Source organism: Trachurus japonicus, chromosome 21, assembly GCF_045865225.1.
Source record: "Trachurus japonicus isolate A0001 chromosome 21, Traja_1.0".
Lineage (NCBI taxonomy): Eukaryota > Metazoa > Chordata > Actinopteri > Carangiformes > Carangidae > Trachurus > Trachurus japonicus.
Window position 1 is genome coordinate 35063086 of NC_140927.1, and position 25233 is coordinate 35088318.

The 25233-nt window shown below is 42.8% G+C and overlaps 1 protein-coding gene across 1 annotated transcript in view; it reads left to right on the forward strand.

The window, feature by feature from the left end:
- The first annotated feature begins 9331 nt into the window (after window positions 1-9331).
- LOC146965694 (ecto-NOX disulfide-thiol exchanger 1-like) overlaps window positions 9332-25233 on the forward strand; it is a 42006-nt gene continuing 26104 nt past the window's right edge. Inside the window, exons 1-5 of the mRNA XM_085765571.1 lie at window positions 9332-9395; window positions 11438-11578; window positions 20869-21036; window positions 22611-22817; window positions 24265-24498. Coding sequence (XP_085621697.1) covers window positions 9386-9395; window positions 11438-11578; window positions 20869-21036; window positions 22611-22817; window positions 24265-24498 — 760 coding nt within the window. The 5' untranslated portion in view covers window positions 9332-9385. The remainder of the gene's footprint in view (window positions 9396-11437; window positions 11579-20868; window positions 21037-22610; window positions 22818-24264; window positions 24499-25233) is intronic.

Here is a 25233-nt window from a genome sequence, read left to right on the forward strand (position 1 = left end):
CGACGCCTATCTGACTGCTTAATGTGAAATGCTCCCCTTCTTTCACTGATCATTATGGGCTGTGCGCCGGCCCCGTGATTGGAGCTGATTGATTGGATTAGCTGCTGCTGCTGCTGCTCTAACGAACTTCTTCATTAGGACTAATCTGCTGCCGCGGCAACGGCTCCGCTCTGGGCCGTGACCCCTGTCGCTCCGCTGACGGCTGAAGACCGAGTCCTGGCGCAGTGGGTCTGGCAGCAACGGCCCCAGGTTAGAGTCCAGAGTCCAGCTGGCACACTGACAGGCAGGAAGGGACTCGGCTCAGTGAGGACCAGGACCAGGACCGGGACCAGGACTAGAACAGAATCAGAACCATGTGGTCCATGTCGGTCCACATATTAGAGCCATGTACAGGATTAAAGGGATAGTTCACCCAGGATAGTTCACCCAAAATTGAAATTTTTGGACAAAGGGCTGGGAGAAGTTTCAGAGTCCTCCGTGGCTTCTCTGAGTTACAGGGGGTCTCGGCGTAGCAGTGCATGTCCATATGACGGTTGCAAATGGATACCAACTGTCTTCGTAACAAAAAGACTCACCAAAAAACATCCAGATACCTCCATGCTGCTCGTATGTAATGTCCCTCTTGTATTGAAGCCCCGACATGAGAAATTGTCCCGCAAAAAATTAAATAAGTCTATATTTCAAGCTTGTTTTGTAGCTCTTCCCAGTTCGTCCAAATTTGACAAACCGGGAAGAGGATTTCTCCCGGGATGACGACGGAGGTTGGCCGGCTGACGAGCTCTCTGGACGGTGTGGTGTCTCTGTGACGAGCCGTTGATCTCGTCACAGAGACACCACACCAGGTATCTGGATGTTTTTTGGTGTGTCTTTTTGTTACGAAGACAGTTGGTATCCATTTGCAACCGTCATATGGACATGCACTGCTACGCCGAGACCCCCTGTAACTCAGAGAAGCCACGGAGGACTCTGAAACTTCTCCCAGCCCTTAGTCCACATGAGGGGGAGGAGATAATGAGTGCAATTTCAATTTTGGGTGAACTATCCCTTTAAGATAAAACCCAGGTGGAGGAGGTGGAGCAGGCCGTCCTCCCGTCAGCAGATCGCTGGTTCGATTCCCGTGTGGATTCCATTCAGCTTCACAAACAGCTCCGTGTTAACCAGCCGAGTCCTGAACTTCCTGGTCTGAGTGTTACCATAGATACGGAGTGTGTCCCCCGAGGATGCTGTTATATACAGAACAGTGTGTCATACATATTCATGACTGTTCACTGAAGGCGTGAAGCAGCGATGCAGCCGTCGTATCCCTCCGCCTCGCGCTCTAGTCCCAGGTCAGTTCGGAGAGTGAGATGAACGTATCAAGTCAGCTTTATTTTTAGAGCAAACGTTGACCAAAGTGCTTTACAACTATGTGCAACTTATGTAAAAAGAGAAAAAAGACAGAGAGAAAGAGCATTTAAAAACAGTGGGTGCAATAAAATAAAACTGGAAACTGGCGGATTATGGAGTATTAGTACTATGCCGTATCAAATGCTACGGAGAAGAGATGAGTTTTTAGCTTTGAAGATATTAATGGAGGGTGAAGAACAAACTGAATGTGGTGAATTATTCCACAGTTTTGGACCAGACACTGAAATGCAGAGAAAGCAGAGATTTGTCTGAGGATCTGAGGAGACAAGAGGTGGAGCAGGGGGTCCATAAGTGCTTTAAAAACAACTCTAAATGTATCTTTAAGGGATAGTTCAACATTTTGGCAAATTGGCCCATTGCCATAATCCCTATAGTCATAGCAGTAGGTTTTGTTTTTGTTAGTTTTAGAGGCAAATTCATGCAAAACCACTGATGTACGTTGCCTTCAGGGACAGTTTTTCATCATCAGTCTCTGAATTTCCCTCTAAAACAACTCTGTGTGGTAACGTTGTGTTATTATCTCATAGCGTGGTGAATGTGCAGCTCACAACTTGTCCACCAGAGCGTTGTGGAGTTGTTGGATTGTGTATTTGATGAGTTTGATGAGTTAGAAACCAAGAAATCCCATAATGAGCCTCCTCTGTAGCGTAGCTCTGAGCAGCTCACGGCTCTGCTCCGCCGTTCTAAAAACAGCTTGCACCGACAATTATAAAGGTAACGAACCTACTGCTATGACTATAGGGATTATGGCAATGGGCCAATTTGACTAAATGTTGAACTATGACACCAAGATGTTTTGCCTGGGATGCAGCTCATAGAATCACATAAAGGTAAAAACATACAACCCAGAGACATATAGTGACATAGAGACGCATCATTATAAATAACAATATAAATAGAATATGCACTAATTGAGATCATATCAGAGATAAAAAATAGGAAATACCGTTAAAACACTAAATACAAAATCCAAGACAACACTGTTAGGAACATAGTGGTCCAGTAAAGTGCATCAGATAAAGTCTCACACAGAGGAGAGCAAAATGATTGGGACAGTACAGTGTTTTCAGTTGCCTCGGTAACCGTGCTGCGTTGCCATGACGATGGCCCGAGCCCCCGTACCGTATGGCGTGACATTTGGGGCCGTGTGTGTGTCTGTGTGTGTGTGTGTGTAGGTGAGCGTGGCGTGCCGGACGCCCGTTCGTTCGGCCGTGACACTGAGAGAAGCGAAGCAGAAAAGACACGAGCAGCTGTGGTCCCTGAACGCATCGCCGGCTTTAATGTGGAGGGAACTCTGGGCCGTGTGAAGGTCTCATCGGGATTTATGGTCCGGGAGCCAAAGCCTGATCTTCTCTATGAACCTTGTTTCGTCTGATATAGTTTTTTTCTCTGCTGTTTCTCGTAGCTGGGGGGTTCCTCTTCAAAATCCAAGAGGGTGCCCGGTGATATCCCTTGAGCATTTTTAAATATTAACCCTTTGATGCCCAAAGCGCCAAAATCCCGGTAAAAATACTGTAAGCCCCGATTTAGTTATGACAAATAGTCATGAGTGTATGATATTTGACAGAGAGTATCATGAAACATAGGGGAAAGTAAAAAAATAAGTTTCTGGGACCTGCTGCCATGCTATTTAAAAAAAATCACCAACAATTTCTCCAGAAAGCCAAAAAAATTACTGTCCGTACAACAAATTCTTGTCAAAAATGACATTTTTCTACCACTTTATCTCAAACATCACTGCTTCACATGTATATAGAAAACTTCCCAAGTTTGTGAGCTTCAATTTGTGCCCAGGATGACCTTTCTGTCTCAAAAGTTGCACTTGCTATGGCTGGAAATTGTCACTATACCTAAAATCAAACACAACAGAATGTTTGGTCTGATGGTCATTCCAAGTGTCACTTTCCAATGGTTAATGAAGAAATCTGAATGTCAAAAGGTCAACAGAGATTGAAGGTATGTATTAGGTTTTTATTGTTATTCTGATTTATTTTATTATTATATTATTATTATTCACCTATTTAATTATTTTGATTTGATTCTGCAAAGACAATGCAAATAACTCTCTTTTGCTCAAGCATCTGCGTGGCGTTTATTACCAACAACAATTACGCTCTCTTGAGCATCCCACATGGAAACATTTCCATGCAGTTGCATGGGGTTTTACTCTTGCAGCCATTATCTTACTGTAAGCTTCACTAACCACCACACCGGCCAATGAGAGAGCAGCGTCTCCAGATGTAGCTCCGCCCCCTTAACTTGGAGCGGCGGTAGTGTGATGTCACAGTGTGAATCCATGAAGCATCGTTCACTTTGAGTTTGTCGCTGTTTGTGTCTGACTGAACATTTCTCCAGTGTGCAAATTATGAAAGTGTGTGTGTGTGTGTGTGTGTGTGTGTGTGTGTGTGTGTGTGTGTGTGAATGTGTGTGTGTGTGTGTGTGTGTGTGTGTGTGTGTGTGTGTGTATGTGTGTGTGTGTGTGCGTGTGTGTGTGAATGATTCAGAGATGTCAAGTGAGCTCATGAATAATAAACAGAACATGCATTCAGCTGTGAATATTTCATGGTGCGTGAAACTGAGCAGAAGCTCTGAGACGAGTCTGGCAGCGTCCGGTCAGATGGAGGGAGGGAAGAGGAGAGAAGAGGAGGAGAGAGGGATGGAGGGATGGAGAGGAGGATGGAGAGAAGAGGAGGAGAGAGGGATGGAGAGAAGAGGAGGGGGATGGGGAGAAGAGGAGGAGGAGGAGGAGGATGGAGAGAAGAGGAGGAGGAGGATGGAGGAGGAGAAAGATGGAGGGATGGAGAGAAGAGGGGAATGGAGGAAGATGAAGGGATGGAGAGAAGAGGAGGAGGGAGAGAAGAGGAGGAGGAGGATGGAGGAGGAGAAAGATGGAGAGATGGAGGGATGGAGAGAAGAGGGGAATGGAGGAAGATGAAGGGATGGAGAGAAGAGGAGGAGGGAGAGAAGAGGAGGAGGAGGATGGAGGAGGAGAAAGATGGAGAGATGGAGGGATGGAGAGAAGAGGAGGATGGAGAGAAGAGGAGGAGGAGGATGGTGGGATGGAGAGAAGAGAAGAGGAGGAGGATGGAGAGAAGAGGAGGAAGATGGAGGGAGAAGAGGAGGAGGGAAAGATGAAGGGATGGAGAGAAGATGAGGATGGAGAGAAGAGGAGGATGGAGAGATGGAGTGGCGGAGGGCAGGTTGCTTCAGTTTCATGAAGGAGTCGACGTGTTGAACGAGTTTAATAATACATTTTATTTATAATGCACTTTACATTTAAGCTTTACATTAATGTCAAAGTGCTACAGTACAAGCTTGACTTACTTTCACTCCAACATGGCCGACGTCTCTTTGTTTAGGCTCCGCCCACAAAACGGAGTACCAGTACCAGAACCAGAACCAGAGAGCTGCTCGGCCGGCCAACCTCCGTCATCATCCCGGGAGAAAAGACAACAGCTAATTAACTTACCCGCAGGTTTTTAAAGGTTTACCACCGGCTGGTTTAATTGTTTTTAGGAGATAAATGTTGGTCTCATTGATGAAATCTAACAACTGTATCAGTAGCATTAGTTAGTCTGAATTAAAAGTGAAGCTTCCTGTGTGTATTGGACAGAAGAGCAGCGCTGCCTCGGGGCTCTGGAGCCTACGGACACAAACCACCACATTTACATCAATAAATACATGTTTTACAACAAACACATCAGTCTGCATTACATTTTATTTTATTTTATTTTATTAAGTTAACATGGTTTTGAATAGAGGATTTGTGGTAAAAGCTTGTCACGTCTGCTTATGTGAAAGCCAGCAGAGACGACTGATGACGTATGTGATTGTTGAAGGGGCGTCCCAGGGGTTGACTTTCAACTCTACCCCTTGTAGCTCCGTTTAAAGGGCAAGGGTTACGGGCTAGGGCTAGGGCTAGGGCTAGGGCTAGGGCTAGGGCTAGGGCTAGGGCTAGGGCTAGGGCTAGGGCTAGGGGTAGGGCTAGGGGTAGGGGTAGGGGTAGGGGTGAGGGTTAAGGGCTAGGGCTAGGGGTAGGGATGAAAAATAGAATTGGAATTGGGCCTGAATGTCCCTGAACCTGAACGTCTCTGAATGTCTCTGAACTAGGGCTGACCCGATTATCATATTTTGATAATCGAAGCTTCGTGGACATAAAATCGATTTTAATCGAAGCTTCGGCGGCCAGTGGGGTACGCGATTGAATAATCGATCACAGACTTAAAGATCGATTACCATGGCAACGAACGAAGTTTCGAAGCTTCGAAGCTTCGATTTTTTTGGGTCAGCCCTACCCTGAGCGTTTCTGAACATCTCTGAACGTCTCTGAATGTCTCTGAATGTCCCTGAATGTCTCTGAATGTCTCTGAATGTCCCTGAATGTCTCTGAATGTCTCTGAATGTCCCTGAATGTCTCTGAATGTCTCTGAATGTCTCTGAACGTCCCTGAATGTCCCTGAATGTCCCTGAATGTCTCTGAACGTCTCTGAATGTCTCTGAATGTCCCTGAATGTCTCTGAATGTCCCTGAATGTCTCTGAATGTCTCTGAACGTCCCTGAATGTCCCTGAATGTCTCTGAACGTCTCTGAACGTCCCTGAATGTCTCTGAACGTCTCTGAATGTCCCTGAATGTCTCTGAATGTCCCTGAAATTCTCTGAATGTCTCTGAATGTCCCTGAATGTCCCTGAATGTCTCTGAACGTCCCTGAATGTCTCTGAATGTCTCTGAATGTCTCTGAATGTCCCTGAAATTCTCTGAATGTCTCTGAATGTCCCTGAATGTCCCTGAATGTCTCTGAATGTCTCTGAATGTCTCTGAATGTCCCTGAATGTCCCTGAATGTCCCTGAATGTCTCTGAATGTCTCTGAATGTCTCTGAACCTGAATGTCTCTGAATGTTTTGAACATTTCTGAATCTGAGCGTCTCTGAACATCTCCTCTCTTATTTTGCGGGCGACTCTTTAAATAAACGGTTTCCTGCTGCAGTGAAGCAGCTCGTCATCATCCCTCTCTTCATCCACACTCACATCCCCCTCTTTATCCTCACCCCCTTTATCCCCCCATCACTGGGGACCTCATTCTGCCTGCAGGGTGTGTGTGTGTGTGTGTGTGTGTGTGTGTGTGAAACATCCGATCAGGATTAAAGTCAGACTCGGAGAGGAAGTTCAGCTCCATCTCCATGACGACGCTCGTTCATATGATTGTCTTTTAATTACTGTAAAGCAGGAAGTGATGATGATGATGATGATGATGATGATGATGTTGTTGTTGTTGTTGACTTTGTGATGGTTGTTTATTTGCTCCGACATATAAACAAACACTGATGATGTGAGAGCAGCTGTTTGTTCTTCAGTGAGGCAGAGTTGATGCAGTTTAAATACACTACACACACACACACACACACACACACACACACACACACACACACACACACACACACACACACACACTACACACACACACACACACACACACACACACTACACACACACACACACACACACACACACACACACTGCGGTACGTGCACCTGCAGCTCCATGTAATCTGATTACCCGTCCATCAGGTCCAGACTAATCTCTGTTTGGTTAAAAAACGGAAAGAAACAAAATTGTGTTTCCGTTTTATTTTTAGTTTCCTCATCAGTTTTTTTCCTTAATTGACTTTATGCACAGTTCCACTACTTCCTGAAATAAGCCAGCTCGTTTATTTCCTGTCTTACATTATTGGACCAACTAATTAATCCAGGTGTGCCTGACCTCACAACAATGGTCAGACACACCTGGATTAATTAGTTGGTCCAATAATGTAAGACAGGAAATAAACGAGCTGGCTTATTTCAGGAAGTAGTGGAACTGTGCATAAAGTCAATTCACCGAGGAAAAATGATAAATCAGAAAAGTAATTGGACAGTTTTTTGTTTTATTGTTTTGGATTTCTGTTTTTAAAGAGAAACAGAAAAATGTATACATATATACGTATATATATATATATATTTCAGATATTTAGCTGACCTTCATTGTGAGCTGACGACCTTGACCTTTCTTCATTCTTCTGTTCAAAGAGGAAACATTTAAATTAGGGGTAACCCTAACCCTAACCAGAATTGGACCAGATTACCTACAGGATGTTTTTCATGTTTTATATTGAAACAATGGAAACAGAAAATAACATTTTTGTTTTTCCATTTTTCGTCACTGAAAATGAAAACAACAGGAATTGGCAAACACCAGCGTTGAACGGTTTGTTCCAATCTGATGTGTTTTTTTTCCTCATATTTGAACAGGAACTAAATAGGTTTTTTTTTCCCATTTTTGGCTCTAACTCAAACCAACTGGTACATGAACCGTGTGAAGTCCTGGTCCTGGTCCGACCTGCTGCTGGACGATCAGTGTCAGTGGGATTCAGTGAGCAGTAAAATAAAACAGAGGATCCTTCTAGTTTTTCCCTGCGTGTCATCAGTTTGTCTGCAGGTGTTTTTACCTCGGGTTGTCTGATCGATCAATATTTAGTTGTCTGGTTAAAAAACGGAAAGAAAAAAAATGTGTTTCTGTGGGGGTTTTTTTTGTTTCCTGACTATTTTTCTAAATTCACCAAGGAAAATGATAAATCTGCAAAGTAAATGGACAGTTTTCTTTCTAGTTTTTCTGTTTTTAAAGAGAAACAGAAAAATGTATATATATATTTCAGATATTTACCTGACCTTCATTGTGAGTTAGAGCCAAAAAATGGAAAAAAAAAAACCATTTAGTTTCTGTTCAAATATGAGAAAAAAACAGATTGGAACAAACCGTTCAACGCTGGTGTTTGCCAATTCCTGTTGTTTTCATTTTCAGTGACGAAAAATGGAAAAACAAAAACGTTATTTTCTGTTTCTATAAAACATGAAAAACATCCAGTAGGTAATCTGGTCCAATTCTGGTGTTTAAACCCCTAATTTAAAGGGACAACGAGGGGTTTTGTTAAAGTGAAGTGTTTTCACACTACATTTATGAGCCTCCGCACCGTGAAATTCTTTGACCGGCGCAAGACAGACTCATGTTTTCATTCATCAAGAATTAAAGTCAGAGGTTGGAAGACGATCACATACCGTCGTAGTTCCCACCATAAACGGAGATTCGGCGGCGTTATTCTCATGACTCGCCACGAAACCGAAAGTAAAGAAACGCTGGTCGGCTCGTCCAGCATTTCCACCACCACTAATAATAACAAAATAACCATAGAGACAAAACCATAGATTTATCTAAAATGGACCATTAACAAGTGGTAACGGAGATTCATCCACATTAATATCAGACTTTTTTATAACCAAATAGAAACTCCTCGTTGTCCCTTTAACTCAAACCGACTGGTACATGAACCCTGTGAAGTCTTTGTGGCGTGGAGACGATCAGTGTCAGTAGGATTTTACCGCTGACAGACGAACACGAGGGTGTGATGATGATGACGAGGACCAGATCTATGCAGGACCTGGTCTCCGTGGACACCGTGAGTCCTGTCAGACAGAACTGAGGGATGCGGCTGCTCAGAGCTGCTGTCACTTTGTCTCTGTGATGTTTCCCATCGACAGCTCGGCTCGGCTCAGAGGAGGAGAACTGCTAATGAGCGACACGCATCAAGGCTGTGTGTGTGTGTGTGTGTGTGTGTGTGTTAAGCAGCTTTCCTAACTTTGCTTCTTAATTACCTAAGGACTTCTTCCTCCTCTTCCTCTTCGTCGTGGGTTTTGCTCGATGATTCATCGTTGCTCTCGTGGATTTTCATTTCTCTGACTCTGCTGTCGTCTTAGTAACTCTTCACCTCCTCTCTCTCTCTCTCTCTCTCTCTCTCTCTCCTCTTCCTCAGGTGGAGTGACGTCGTCGCTGTGATTGGATGAGCCGGTCGGCCCCCCGCCCCCCCACCCGTCCGTCAGCCAGAGGAGGAAGAGTCTGATGAGAGGAAGAGTCCAGAGAGAGGAGAGAAGAGAAGAGACCTGCTGCTATGGCCAGTGGTACGAACCGTTATGATCCACTTTAAACTGAGTTAATGCACATGACTGAAGATCCTTCTATTGTTAAAGCTCCTTCAGAATAAAGGTAGATGTTTGTGTTAAAGCTCCTTCAGAATAAAAGTAGATGTTTGTGTTAAAGCTCCTTCAGAATAAAGGTAGATGTTTGTGTTAAAGCTCCATACAGTATAAAGGTAGATGTTTGTGTTAAAGCTCCATACAGTATAAAGGTAGATGTTTGTGTTAAAGCTCCATACAGTATAAAGGTAGATGTCCATGTGTAGTGTGATTATAAAGCAGCTCTAGGTTCTATATTAATACTGTGAAAGTATCAAAGCCTCAGTCCACAGTGAAATGCACACAGCCTGTATTCAGAAACTGAGCCTTAAAACCAGCCGTCAGGACTTCCTGTCACTTTATGATGTCACAACTAAGCCCCGCCCCCTCACCACCACCTGGACCCACCATCCAACAACTTTGCAGGATTTTAGTTTCTCTGAGTGTTTTATTCTGAAATCTGCTCTGTTTTTAATTGGATCACTGTAGAGAACAGTCAGCCAATCAGAAGAGAGGCTCATGGATCAGCACAAAGCGTGTAAATTAAAACACCTAATTTCACACTGTATGTTACAATCTAAAGTAATTTACATTGACATGCCGTCACTTTGCTGCTGCAGATCCCAGACCAGGTTGAATAAAGGTCAAACTCATCGTCTCTGGTCTGAATGACCTCAGTGAGAGTGTATGAAGGGACTGTGACCTTGCAGCAGCAGCAGCAGCAGCAGCAGCAGCAGCAGCAGCAGCGGCAGCAGCAGTGTGAAGGTCGCAGCTGCAGCTCTGCTCGGTCTCATCACGTCTGCAGTCGTCAGTGATGGGATGTAAGTTTAGTTTAGTTTAGTTTATTAGTTTAATAAGGGACAATGTGCCATTACATTAATCATTTAAAGGAAAAAAAAATTAAAAGATGGTTGCACCAGATTTAGCTCCCAGCTAATTTCAAAGTCAAAGTCAAAGTCAAAGAAAATGTATTGCCATGTCAACCAGTGACAAGGAATTTGTCTTGGTTTGCTCTCCAGTACATACAACACGACACGACCCCACATGAAAAACACATGCGGGGGACAGAATAAATTACAAAATACAATACAATTTACAAATAACAGGGAGCAGTACCCAGTGACATCATGTACACAGTATGGTGCAAAGTGCAATAGTGCAAGTCAATGTGAGTTCATGAGTCTGATAGCTTGGAGATAGGTGCTGTCTCTGAAGCGTGATGTTTTACTTTTAATGCTTCTGTATCTCCTGCCTGATGGGAGGAGATTAAAGAGATGATGTGCCGGATGAGAGTGGTCTGCTATGATCTTGTTAGCCTTTCTGACAAGTCTGGTTGAGTAAAGTGATGTGAGTGTAGGCAGGTTACTATAGCCGATGGTTCTAGAGGCTCGACGCACTACTTTCTCCAGCCGCGCCTTGTCCTGTGAGGTTGTGTGACCATACCAGACAAGCATTGAGAAAGTAAGTATGCTCTCTATAGTAGACCTGTAGAAATGGGTCATGGTCGGCTGACCCTGAATTTCCATCTGTAGTCCCTACACATAACATAAAAGTAATAAAATACACAGAATACAAGCTACTATACAAAGGTGAGGCATAAACAGATACAGTTAGACAATGGACAACACATTAGACAATACCGAAACATGTATGAGGTAGACAAAGTGCAAAGTGCTCATAGCAGCAAGATGTTGATTGTCATATACTGTATGTGTAGTGGACAAAGTGCAAAGTGCTCATAGCAGCATGATTATTCATAGTATTGATAATAGTAAATAAAGTAATACTAAAGATAAAACATGAAAGTGGCGACAGTGGCAGACGTAATACCAACGATGGTAATTCTCAGTTACGTGTAAAAAGCTTCAGTGACTGGAACATCCTCGGTGATGATGGAGGAGGTTTAATTAGCTGATGGACCCCTCCCTCCCCCTCAGGCTTTGACATCTGTCTCTGTTGCCCCCCCCCCCCCCTCGTCTCCGGAGCAGCAGCTGACGGCGTCGGCCTCAGTCTGGGCGCGGAGCAGAGCCACCTGAGCGTCCCCGTCTCCGACCACGGAGCCTGGGCCACGGCCATGAGCAACCTGGGCATCGTGCCGGTGGGACTCGGCGGGCAGCAGCTGGTCTCAGGTACGACACCGCTATCGTCATGGTCACCTAGTCTCCATCCCTCAGAGACGCTGCCGGTCACACCGTTACAGATCCAGCACTGCAAAAAACTCCAAATCTTTCCAAGAATATTTGTCTTATTTCTTGTCAAAATGTCTCATTTCTAGTCAAAACTAATCTCTTTTCACTTAAAGGGACAACGAGGAGTTTCTCCAGCGGCAGAACGAAAAATTCTGCGACAATAAAAAAGTCTGATATTAATGTGGATGAATCTCCGTTACCACTTGTTAATGGTCCATTTTAGATAAATCTATGGTTTTGTCTCTATGGTTATTTTGTTATTATTAGTGGTGGTGGAAATGCTGGGCGAGCCGACCAGCGTTTCTTTACTTTCGGTTTCGTGGCGAGTCATGAGAATAACGCCGCCGAATCTCCGTTTATGGTGGGAACTACGACGGTATGTGATCGTCTTCCAACCTCTGACTTTAATTCTTGATGAATGAAAACATGAGTCTGTCTTGCGCAGGTCAAAGAATTTCACGGTGCGGAGGCTCATAAATGTAGTGTGAAAAGTTTTCACAACACTTCGCTTTTCCAAAACTCCTAGTTGTCCCTTCACCTAAAGACTAACGTGTTTTCAGATCATTTTCACTTGTTTCAAACAAATTTTCACTTGAAATAAGTAGAAAAATCTGCTAGTGAAAGCAAGTTGTTTGTGCTTGTAATAAGAAAGAAAAACTTGCTCCACTGTCAGATTTTTCTACTTATTTCAAGTGAAAATCTGCTTGAAAGAAGTAAAAAGTGTCTAAAAACAAGCTACTTTTTATTTATACGTCTTATTTTAAGTAGCCTATAATGAAATTTGTTTTGACTAGAAATGACATTTTGATTAGAAATAAGACAAATATATTTTGGTAAGATTTTGAGTTTTTGCAGTGTGATCACTGGGCGTTTACAGCAGCGATGGGAAACAAACTCCACAAAGGGAATGAGCTGTGGCTGCAGGTTTTTGTTCCAACCGACCAAGAGCAACACATTTTGACCAATCGGCTGTGTGAAGACTGAGATCAGCTGATTAAATGAGTCAGGTCTGCTGCTGCTGCTGCTTGGTTGGAACAAAAACCTGCAGCCAACCGGCCCTTTGTTTCAACTCATCATAATACAATAACAATATATAATCAGTCATCTGTTCCCTGTGTCCACTTTGCTCTGTCGTCTCGTTTTGCTGCTGTCGCTGCAGAAAACTCACAGAGGCTTCACAAAGATAATGTGTTTGTAATGGAAGCAGGTTTTCAGTGCTCAGGATATTCTGCTTTAATCCAATGCAGGGAGAAGTTTTCTATGAAGTGATGAAGTGGTGGAGAGTTTATTACACACAGTGGAGCTCGGAGCATGTGAATCACCTGCTGCAATGAACCTAAGGTCTAATTTAAACAGGACTCTTGGTTTTCCTTTTTGTTGGCACTCGTCAAGTCTTCTGTCATCTAGTCTTTCCTGGCAACGTGTGTTTTTTACTTTTTTACGCTTGTGGACCTGCCTGTCTATTTCTCAGTGCTGGGAATATGCACAGGTAGAAGTGGTTACATTTCCAAAATAAAATGACCAGAAGTATAAATTATACAAAACAAATGATTATATATTATATATATATATATACTTTAACCTGCTTGTTTCTATTTCAGTATAGGGGGACTGTCAATGAAAATTAGGTTTTTAGCTAGAATTGAGTACATTTACATTTTATTTTAAAAAGTTTACCAATGTACAATGTAGCCTACCCTCTTCATCAAATAAAAGGAATTGGATTGAATATTTTTTCATTCTCTCTCTGTGGCCTGGTACCAAATGATCCACGGCCCGGTGGTTGGGAGACAACCTGGCTTAGCTCATTCACTAGCAATATAGTAAGCAAATGAATTAACATCTGAGCTGTACAGCCTGCTGTGCTAACTTTGCTTGAGGGAGCGTATGCTAGCACAGTTATTGATGCTCTGCACAGGCCCCTCCTCTTTGACATATTTGGATTACCTATCCACCACTTTCTGGAGAACGACGCTGGGTGTCGCCATGACACTCCATTCATTACATTTTAGATTAACGTTAGCTGGGCTAACTGTTAGCTGTTAGCCGTTAGCAATGTCTTAAATAACTCAATAAACGGTCCATGAAAAAATATTTTTTCCAGCGGATATCCTTGTTCCAACATGACTGAGCTAACTGGAGTAGTTTCATGTCGTGTCTGACAACGGGAGGGTTTTAACAGCTGACGTAGTTTGCTGCTTCTGTTAGCTGTCAGCAGCAGCAAAGCTAACAACTACGATAACCATGACTAATTACAAAAACGTGCATACAGAAATAGTAATGTTTGTTCAATAATTCGTTTTATAGACTTAACAAACATCAGATTTAGTCAAAATGGTTTTGGCAGCCCGGAGCCCCCACATTTGGTGCCTACACCGGTGGCTAACGCTACCAGTTAGCCGCTCGCTAGAATGCTGCTAAAACCGACTTCCGTTGTGGTGTGACGCAATGGATCATGGGAAAATAAAGTGGTGGATAGGAGTCAGTGGGTGGAGTCTGTCAGTTAATTGACAAGCTGATTAGCAGAAACAATGTAGGCTATTAGCCTTCGTTTGGCTCCATTATCTGGGAGTTAGGGGGCGGAGTCAGACCCCACAGGCGACGTCCATCTTTGTTTACAGTGTGAGTAGCAGCCAGCGACACTTCGGTTTGTTGTGTATCTTCTTTTCCCCTCCAATGAGTCATGTGACCTGAGGTGACTGAACTGTCTGGATGTGTGTGAGGCTGCTGAATCACTGGTGTCTCAGTGTGTGTGTGTGTGTGTGTGTGTGTGTGTGTGTGTGTGTGTGTGTGTGTGTGTGTGTGGCTGCACTGTGACACTTTACTGCAGCTGGAAAACGGTTCAACAGAACCTCCAACATCTGGATCTGATGAATCCTCTGTTCTGGTCTCGGTATAGGATCCTCCTGTGAGTGGATCCTGGTCTCGGTCCGACATCGGCTCCACTTGTTCTTCCAACAATAACGACAGTAAGCCGAGCGGCGCCGCTTCCTCTCACCTCGGACTCTGTTTGTCAAATTGTTTTCCTGAGTCGTGGGGATTTGTCTGAGCTTCCCGCTTCTGCGTCTCTCTGCTACATACAGACTCGGTGGGGGGGTTCGTCATTGTATCAGCGCTGCATTGTGGGGGTTTATTAAATGAGCACGGCAGAGATTTGTTGAGGATTTTTTTGTGTGTTAAGCCCAGAATAATTGAATGCATGGATTTAGCAGAGAGGAGACGGACGGACGGACGGAGAAACGCCTCCTCCTCTGGACCTCAGAGGAAATATTAACAGGATGACATGTTTTTATAACGGCGGTGATGTGATGCTGAGGAGACTCCACCTCTGTTGTAAAACACATGTGGGAACGTTTAGATGATAAAACACTGGGACAGTGAAATAAGAGGTTCAAGGTCCAGTTCAACCAAAAACCACACAAACACATGAAACTCTGTAGGTTTCAATGGTCTCTGAGAGTCTCTGAAGGTCACTGCGTTCTTGAAAGGACTCTGAAGGTTTTTGAAAGTCCCTGTGGCCTCTAAAGGGCTCTCAGGGTCTTTGAAGGTCCCTGAATGTTTTTGAAAGCTGTGGTGGTCTCCGTGGTCTCTGAAAGCTTCTGAAGGTTTCTAATGTTATTTAAAGGTCCCTGAAGGTTTTTGAAAGTCCCTGTGCCCTCTAAAGGGCTCTCAGGGTCTTTGAAGGTCCCTGAAGGTTTTTGAAAGTTGCAGTGGTCTCCGTGGTCTCAGAAAGACTATGAAGGTCTCTGAAGGTCTCTGTGTTCTCTGAAAGCTTCTGAAGGTCTCTGATGGTCTTTAAAGGTCCCTGAAGGTTTTTGAAAGTTCCTGTGGTCTCTGTGTCCTCAGAAGGTCTATGAAGGTCTATGAATGACCCTAAAGGTCTCTGAAAGCTTCTGAAGGTCTCTGATGGTCTTTAAAGGGCTCTCAGGGTCTTTGAAGGTCCCTGAAGGTTTTTGAAAGTTGCAGTGGTCTCTGTGTCCTCAGAAGGTCTATGAATGACTATGAATGACCCTAAAGGTCTCTCCAGAAAGTTTCTGAAGGTCCAAGTGTCTCTGGGACCTGGACCTCTGTAGCAGACCCTGCAGATGTGGATCAGACTTGTTCCAGCTCATCCCACAGATCCAGGATGAGACTGAGGTCTGGAGGATCTGGACTTCAGGACAACGTGGTCCTGAACCAAGTGAGCTGAGCAGCAGCTGGTCTCACATGAAGACCTCCCCTGGTGAAGGGAGACTAGAACCTGGAGGCCTCAGACCAGGAGACTCCAGATCTCCATGGTCCAGGTCTGATGGTCCAGACTGGTTGTTGAAGTTACCACATCTCCCTGGTTCCTGGTTCCTGGTCTGGATCCAGGTTCAGGTTCATGATTACCTCTTTTCCACCGAGCTGGTTCCGGTGCTGGTTCGGAGCCAGTGCCTGCTTAGCACCAGTTCTTTGGTTTTCCGCTGCCTAAGCACCGGTTCTTGGTTCTTAAAACTGGTTCCAGACCAACACCAACTTCTTGCTGGGCCAGAGCTAAGAACCGGTTCTTCCAGGGGCTGGCGGCAGGGTTACCTTAGCAACAAGACCAGCGCTAAGATATACAGACACGTTATCGCTACGTATTAAGTTTGTTTATCGATGTAAACACAGTTGAAGCTAACTAGCTGAGCTACAGGCGGTGGCTAACAGCAGCTAACTAGCTGAGCTACAGGCGGTGGCTAACAGCAGCTAACGCTCAGATCAAAACATATCGCCGTCAAACGTAGTTACCGGTCGCGGTGATTACGGCGAAGACAGCTGCTTTTTCCTTCTTTTTTTTCAGCCGGGTTTAGAATGAGTGTTATCGTTAATTAAAAGCCTATGCTTCCACGTCGGGGTCCGGTGTTCAACATCCGCAGGTCGGACCGGGTTTTCCGAGCAGCTCCTGGATGGGGAGTGAGGCTCTGACTTGGCTCCTAACCAGTGGAAAAGCAAAGTGGTTCTTTGGAGGAACCAGAGTTGAACCAGTTAAGCACCGAACTAGCACTGGAACCAGTTTGGTGGATAAGAGGTATATGAGGATCAGTTTGAGCCCTGTGTGAACACCAGACTGATGACTTGTCTCCACATCCAGATGTTTCCAGATAAACTTTGTCCTGGTTCAGATGAAAACAGTGAAATGATAACTCTCTCTCTGTCTCCTCTGTCTTGGCTCTGTCTGTCACTCGTCTGTTTTCTTTCTCCTCCATGTTTCTTCTTCTTCTTCTCCTCTCTGCGTCCTGGCAGCGGAGGCTCCGTTCTGGTCCAGGTGGTTCTGGTCCAGGTGGTTCTGGTTCTGGCTCAGACCGGAGCAGGTGATGATGCATGTGCAGCTCAGATTCTGTGATTTACCTGCTGGTTTATCGCACACGACGCTTTAATGAGTTTTCCTCAGACCCGGAGGATCCTGGGAGATTATCTCCGAGAGTTTTCCTGGTTTTATCTGCGGTGGAGAGAGCCAGGCCTCCTTCTCTCTGCTGTTTTATGTCTGTTATCACGTCACCGTGACGACGCACAGGAACCACATTTGTTTCATGTAGAACAATATGAATCTGCAGGGAGGAGTTCAGTCCAGAAGCTCAGTGGAGGTCCATCCATCTGGCTCCATAAACCCTCTGATCCAACTGATTCCAAGATGCATTGCAGCACAGACGAAGTCACTGCTCGTTGTCCTTTACTTTACTTTATTTGTTTATTTAGTCAGGACAGTGCATATTAATGGACAGTGAGTACTAGAGTACCCACAGTAAATACACCAGATTTAGCACATGTGCTAAATTACATCCGTAGTCCCCAAAACAATACAACTATTAACATAAAAAGTCCATAAAGACAGAGGACCGGTAGATAACAGAAAAGGTACAACAGTAAAGGGGTGTTCACACCAAACACGATGAACGCGATTTTGTCGTGCGACAAATGAGAATCTGTTGCGCTGTCGCTTGAGTTTTGACACGTGACCATTTTGTGTAAATTTGCGTCATCGCGCCTTCGGAAGCCCGCCCATTTCCACTAAACAACAACATTGCTTCTTCTCTCATCAACCATGGTTGAGATCACAACTATCGCTGCGCTGTACCTGCTCTGGAAGTCTGAGACACGTCTGAGGGCCAAACGCCGTTGTCTTCTGTGGGTACATGGTATCCTGCAGAGGCCCACAGAGCTCATACAGGAGCTCCGTCTGGACCATGGCTGCTTCCAGCGGTACAAGTGTTGCTCAGTTTGAGGACTAGCTAGCTAGGGTTTGCACCAGGATCTACAGGCCGGACACCAACTACAGGCGCTCCATTTCAGCTGCGGAGCGCCCGTCCATCTGTCTCCGCTGAGTAGCAGTATAGATGAGAATGAGAATCTCAACGCTGATAAGCCGTCGCGACACAGCGTCACGCCACGTCGCCGCAAAAGTTCAACATTTTCAACTCACACGTTGACGCGATCTTCGTGGCATTGTGTGTTGCGTCACCCGGCGTGAATTTGCGCCTAATCGCGTTTTTGCATTGACTTTACATGTAATCTCGACGCGCAACATCGTGACATTGCGTTTGGTGTGACCACCCCTTAACGGTTCAACTGCTACAACGAACAGACTTAGAAAGTTGCATGTTTCATGGTTGCAAGGTGACAGAAGCTTTGATCACTTTGCAACAACGCTACGGTAACGGCGGGAAAAAGCTCGGTGTCGCACAACGTAAAAAAAACCAGAACATCAGACCGACTGTTCCAGCTGCAGCAGCAGAAACAACATCTGTCTGTTGCAGCGTCGTCGTCCTCTCTGTGATTCCAGTCACCTCAGTCCTGCTGGTTGTGGCTCTGTGGGCAGAGGTGTGTGTGTGTGTGTGTGTGTGTGTGTGTGTGTGTGTGTTTTGTGCTGACGTGTGGTTTCTCTTGTTGTTGCAGTGCTGGCCCCGCCCCCTAGCTCCGACCTGCCCGCTCTATTTTCCCGCCGACAGCTGAAACATTGCTGCTGTCGCCTCCGTCCTCTCTCTGTTTATCTTCCTCCTTCTCTCTCACTTCCTCTTTGTCCCGGAGAACAGACATTTTCTCCTCCTCCCCCTCCCCCTCCCCTACTCCCTCCTCCTCCCTCCATGTTTCCCATTAGCCGACTGAGATGATATTTTCTCCCCCTCTCACAGATCCAGTCTCCATTTTGTCTTCTCTTATCTGCAGATAGTGAAGCTTCATTTCTCTCCTCTGTGTTTTTTGGCTGCTTCTCTCTCTCTGCTTTTTTCTGCCGTGTGATTTATCAGAGCCAGTTTCTCCTCCTTCCTCCTCCTCTGCTCTCTCTCCCTCTAACTGTACTAAGCAACGATGGCCGTCGTCTCTGTGAGGTTTCTGAAGCTCAGAATGAGCTGCTTTACTGTCGTCATATAGGCAGAGTCTGACTCCGCCCACTAACTCCCAGATAATTAACCTAAGACTTAGCTAATTAGCTGGTGGCTAACGAGGTCAGTGACTCAACATGAAGTCGTTTTACAGCATCAACACAGAGAGGTCGTGTTCAATTTTTCGTGCAAATAATTTGTGCAACATAATTTTTTTTAGGAGTGAGAATTCTCACCATCTCTTTTTATATCTATTCTCTTTTGTATATCTATCTATCTATCTATCTATCTATCTATCTATCTATCTATCTATCTATCTATCTATCTATCTATCTATCTATCTATCTATCTATCTATCTATCTATCTATCTATCTATCTATCTATCTATGCCTATGTTCACTAAATGAAATAAAGGACAGTGATCAGACAGTGAGCTGCTGTGTTGACTACATGAAGGATAATTAACGAGTAGTTGTGTTAAACAGATTTAAAACACGACGTGGAGGAGAAGAACCACCTGACGCAAAGAGAAACTTTGGTTTTTGATTGTCGCATCTTGTTGCGTTCATTGTTTTGGTTCTAATCTATCCTAATCTAGATGAGATGTCTGCTGCATAAAGAACTGTTCTGGTTTCTCCCACAATTGGAATAACAAACGTAGAGACAATGGGGGGGGGGTGCGTTTTTTTTTTTTTTTGGTTTTCCGAAATGGAAAGATTGGAGGGAAATCAGGGTGGCAGCGCGTCAAGGTCTTTGCACCAGTTGGCCGAAGGAAGCTCGTAGGGGTTTATATCGGTAGGCCTAATAGATCTTCTCCAAATACCTTTGCTTAGCAGTCACATTTAGTTCAAATTCCCTGTAAGGACCCCTTCCTTTCGCTGCCACCCAGGGCCGTTGTATAGGGGAGAAAGGTGATGATAATTCTAGGGGCCCAGCGCCCAGTACTAGGGCCCACAAAAAATCCCAGTAGTCTAATCTTTGTACACTGCAAAAACTCAAAATCTTTCCAAGAATATTTGTCTTATTTCTTGTCAAAATGTCTAATGTCTAGTCAAAACTAATCTCTTTCCACTTTAAATAAGACTCATCACCTAAAATCAACTTGTTTTTAGATCATTTTCACTTGTTTCAAACAAATTTTCACTTAAAATAAGTAGAAAAATCTGCCAGTGAAAGCAGTTTTTTGTGCTTGTAATAAGAAAGAAAAACTTGATCCACTGTCAGATTTTTCTACTTATTTAAAGTGGAAGATTTGCTTGAAAAAATTAAAAAGTGTCTAAAAACAAGCTGCTTTTTAAATGTGATGAGTCTTATTTTAAGTAGAATTAGATTTATTTTGACTAGAAATGACATTTTGACTAGACATAAGACAAATATTCTTGGTAAGATTTTGAATTTTTGCAGTGTATGACTGAATTATTCTGCATAAGACCCTGACTAATACTCATAGTAATGCTGCATTAGCATCACAACAAAATAGGCTAAATAAAAAATTATCATACATACGTAGTCTAAGAAAAAAAAAGTGGAAAAGTCAGGGGCTGTATAAATCAAGACTGCTGTCAGCTTGTAAATTCAAAATGGTGCAGCCTCCCAAATAGGTTACCTAACACCGTGGTAACATGACGTATGTCCTCACCAGCTTTCTGCTCAAAGGCTAACCCAAAGCTAGAGCTAAGCTAACGAGCCAGACATGGTGAGTTTACACTGATAGCTGCTTATTAGTGCTAACGTAACTAAATTAACAGTAGAATTATCAGATTGATGTTTACATGAGCTAGCCAATCACCTGTCAGTCAGAGAGGCCCCGCCCCCCAGGCCTCTGACTGAGTGATGATGGTGTGTTGACAGAGCTGTGTGTGTGTGTGTGTGCGTGTGCGTGTGTGTGTGTGTGTGTGTGTCCTCAGACTCTCTGTGCATCCAGAGGTTCGACCCCGCCCTCGGCCTCCTTGCGCCCATCAACCCCATGATGGCGGGAATCAGCCTGGTCCCGCCCCCTCCCGTCCCACCCGACATGCCCGTCGTCAAGGAGATCATCCACTGCAAGAGCTGCACGCTGTTCCCCCAGAACCCCAGTGAGACACACACACAAAACACACACACACACACACACACAAAAACACACTAAAACATAACTCTAACTATTTTTTTTTAAAAATGTATTTAATCTAATAAACTTCATTTGTTCTGAGGTAAGGGCACATGACAGAACAACATCAAGGAAAAGAACAAATACATAAATGTATAACCTCAGGGGTATGACAGATACAGAACAGAAATAAGATGAAAATGGTGCAAAACATAGAGAAAAAAAAACTGTATATTAAAATGATTATAGCTTTTGTGTTGCAAGAGGTAGATATTGCACATTCATGAATATAAAACTTGGTGAGCAATATGATAAGATTGTTATCTAACTCTCTCTTATAGTTTGTGAAACGAAATGTTACATAGTTCAAGCAGTGAATTACAAAGTCATTTCATTTTCATTTTGATTTATTCCATTCATGGTTTACATACTTACATACACACGGTTGCACATATTTACATAATGTAGCTACACTAAGTCACCATGAATGAAAAGGAAAAAAATGAAAGATGATGAAACATGTAATAATAACAAGTAAACAAACAAGGAAAATGGACACAGTTCGTCTATCTATCTTTTCTTCTTTTCTTTTCTTTTTCTCTTTCTCCTTCTTCTTTTTTGTAGCCGCTTATTTTTTCTTTTTTAAACATTTTCTTAAACTGAGACATACTTAACTCAGAGTGTAATCACAGGTCCAGAATATCACTATAACTACCTAATCACTTTTTTTTCAAAACTTTATTTAAACATTCCAATCACAGTCAGAACATTGACCATGGACAATACAAAAAGTCTGGCATCAAGAAAATAATAAACAATACAGTATGAGACATAAAGTGGATTAAGTACGTAAGTCATTACATAAGTAACATAAACATAATAATAAAATAAATGAAATTAAATAAAAAGAAGGAAGAAAAGGGCAAGAGATAGCCTATTACATTTCTGCAAATATTTCTTCAATTATGTTAACAGTGTGTATACATTTGTTATTATCAATTCTTCACTGCAAAAACTCAAGTGTCTTACCAAGAATATTTGTCTTATTTCTAGTCAAAATGTCATTTCTAGTCAAAACAAATCTCATTATACTTAAAATAAGACTCATCATATTAAAAGTAGCTTGTTTTTAGACACTTTTTACTTCTTTCAAGCATATTTTCACTTGAAATAAGTAGAAAAAATCTGACAGTGGAGCAAGTTTTTCTTTCTTATTACAAGCACAAAAAACATGTTTTCACTGGCAGATTTTTCTACTTATTTCGAGTGAAAATTAGTTTGAAACAAGTGAAAATGATCTAAAAACAAGTTAATTTTTAGGTGATTAGTCTTATTTTAAGTGGAAAGAGATTAGTTTTGACTAGAAATTAGACATTTTGACAAGAAATAAGACAAATATTCTTGGAAAGATTTTGAGTTTTTACAGTGTTTTAATACATTCAAACAGGAAAGAAAGGTCGACCTTTGGAAAACTTGGTTTTATTTTATGTATGTGGAATTTTGCAACTATCTAATCACTATAACGATGATGTTGATGATGATGTCATCCCTGTGCGTCAGACCTGCCCCCCCCCTCCACCAGGGAGCGCCCCCCCGGCTGTAAGACGGTGTTCGTGGGGGGGCTGCCGGAGAACGCCACCGAGGAGACCGTCAGGGAAGTGTTCGAGCAGTGCGGCGAGGTGACGGCCGTCCGCAAGAGCAAGAAGAACTTCTGCCACATCCGCTTCAGCGAGGAGTTCATGGTGGACAAGGCCATCTACCTGTCAGGTGAGGCCTGCAACACCCACCCGAGCTGTCGGAAAAGATCAGAAAGCCTTCAAAAGAAGATTATTCCAGCTGTGTCGTGGTCCGAGTACAACGCCCCCACAAGACCTCTATTTCATCACTGCAAAAACTCTACATCTTTCCAAGAATATTTGTCTTATTTCTTGTCAAAATGTCTCATTTCTAGTCAAAACTAATCTCTTTCCACTTTAAATAAGACTCATCACCTAAAAATTAACTTGTTTTTAACTAACTAATTTTCACTTGAAATAAGTAGAAAAATCTGCCAGTGAAAGCAAGTTTTTTGTGCTCATAATAAGAAAGAAAAACTTGCTCCACTGTCAGATTTTCCTACTTATTTCAAATGAAAATAGACTTGAAATAAGTCAAAAGTGTCTAAAAACAAGCTACTTTTTTATGTATAACTATGTGTGTATATGTATAAATATACATATTTTAGGTATAATGAGATTTGTTTTGACTAGAAATTACATTTTGACTAGAAATAAGACAAATATTCATGGTAAGATTTTGGTAAGAGTTTTTGCAGTGATTGCATCGGTCTCCTCCGGTTAACTGAAATTATTTCATTTCATAATGCCTGTGTGATGCATCAAATCATCCATAAAACCAACCCTAGACTATGTGAGTTTGTTCCGGTTTGTGGTCCTCGGCATACGTATGATACCAGGAAAAAACACCTAATTAATGGAGAAAAAAGAAGATTAAAAATCCTGTATCCAGGCTCCCTCAATAAGCTTTCCATAGCTTCAATGGGAGACCTGATTCACATGAAGTACACTGCAAAAACTCAAAATCTTTCCAAGAATATTTGTCTTATTTCTTGTCAACATGTCTCATTTCTAGTCAAAACTAATCTCTTTCTACTAAAAAATGAGACTCATCACCTAAAAATTAACTTGTTTTTAGATAATTTCACTTGTTTCGAACTAATTTTCAATTGAAATAAGTAGAAAAATCTGCCAGTGAAAGCAAGTTTTTTGTGCTTGTAATAAGAAAGAAAAACTTTCTATCAGATTTTTCTACTTATTTCAAGTGAAAATCTGCTTGAAAGAAGTAAAAAGTGTCTAAAATCAAGCTGCTTTTTATGTGATGAGTCTTATTTTAAGTAGAAGTTGATTTGTTTTGACTAGAAATCACATTTTTGACTAGAAATAAGACAAATATTCTTGGTAAGATTTTGAGTTTTTGCAGTGTCATTTTGGTTAATTTAATTTCTTAATGTTCATTTCAGGTGACAATAATAGGGATGCGATTTTCCTCTTTGAATCTGAGTGGGTGCAGTGTGGGACACGATGCTTTTGAAAAGTTGTACTTTTTAAAATTATTTTATTCAGAAGTTATGCAAGTTCAATACGTTGTTGTGTGTGTGAAGAGTCAGAGTAAATGACACACACACATACTGACGGAGTTGGTGCTGGTCCTGCAGGCTACCGGATGCGGATCGGGTCCAGCACCGATAAGAAGGACTCTGGGCGGATCCACGTGGACTTTGCCCAGGCCCGAGACGACCTGTACGAGTGGGAGTGTCAGCAGCGGCTGTTCGCCAGAGAGGAGCGACACCGCCGCAAGGTGCACGAGGACCGGCTCAGACCGCCCTCTCCTCCGCCCATCGTGCACTACACCGAGCACGAGGCCGCGCTGCTGGCAGACAGGCTCAAAGGTCAGTGTGTGTGTGTGTGTTAACTTCAGTCACATGATCTGATCCAGAGTCAGTTTCTCCTCTTTTAGTTAACCCAGAACTCAGGTCTGGTGTCTCCTCCTCTGTGTCTTTTTCTGGGATTAAAAAATAAATAAATAATAAATAATAAATAATAAATAATAAATAATAAATAATAAATAAATAAATAAATAAATAAATAAATAAAATAATTTTTATCACTTTTTTCTAGAATTTTTTTAAAACATTTTTTATTTTAGAAAAATGTTATCACTTTTTTCTAAAGAAGTCTTTTTCCAGAATTTTCTCAACAATACTTCCACAAATCCCTGCCATTTTCTTTTTTTTTTCAGAAATTTTTACCAGTTTCTTCTAGAATTTTTTTTTAACTTTTGAGAAATTTTACTACTTTTTTCTAGAAAATATTTCTCATTTTTTTGGAAAATTTGTATCACTTTTTTCTAAAAAAAAATATATATTTTTTTCCCAGAATTTTCTCAACAATATTTCCACAAATTCATGCCATTGGCCCTAATTTGAACATAAACAGTACATTGACTAAAAAAAGTCATGTTCTTCAGTCTCAGAACAAATATTTGTGTGGCGGTGTCGCCATGGAGACGAGAGCTGGGACACCGGGTCGGAGGCTCTGATCTTACAAGGTTGGTTTTCAGCCAAGAGACGCTCCATTCTCCCTGGAACTAGTTACTAGTCACTGATTTAACCAGAACTAGGACT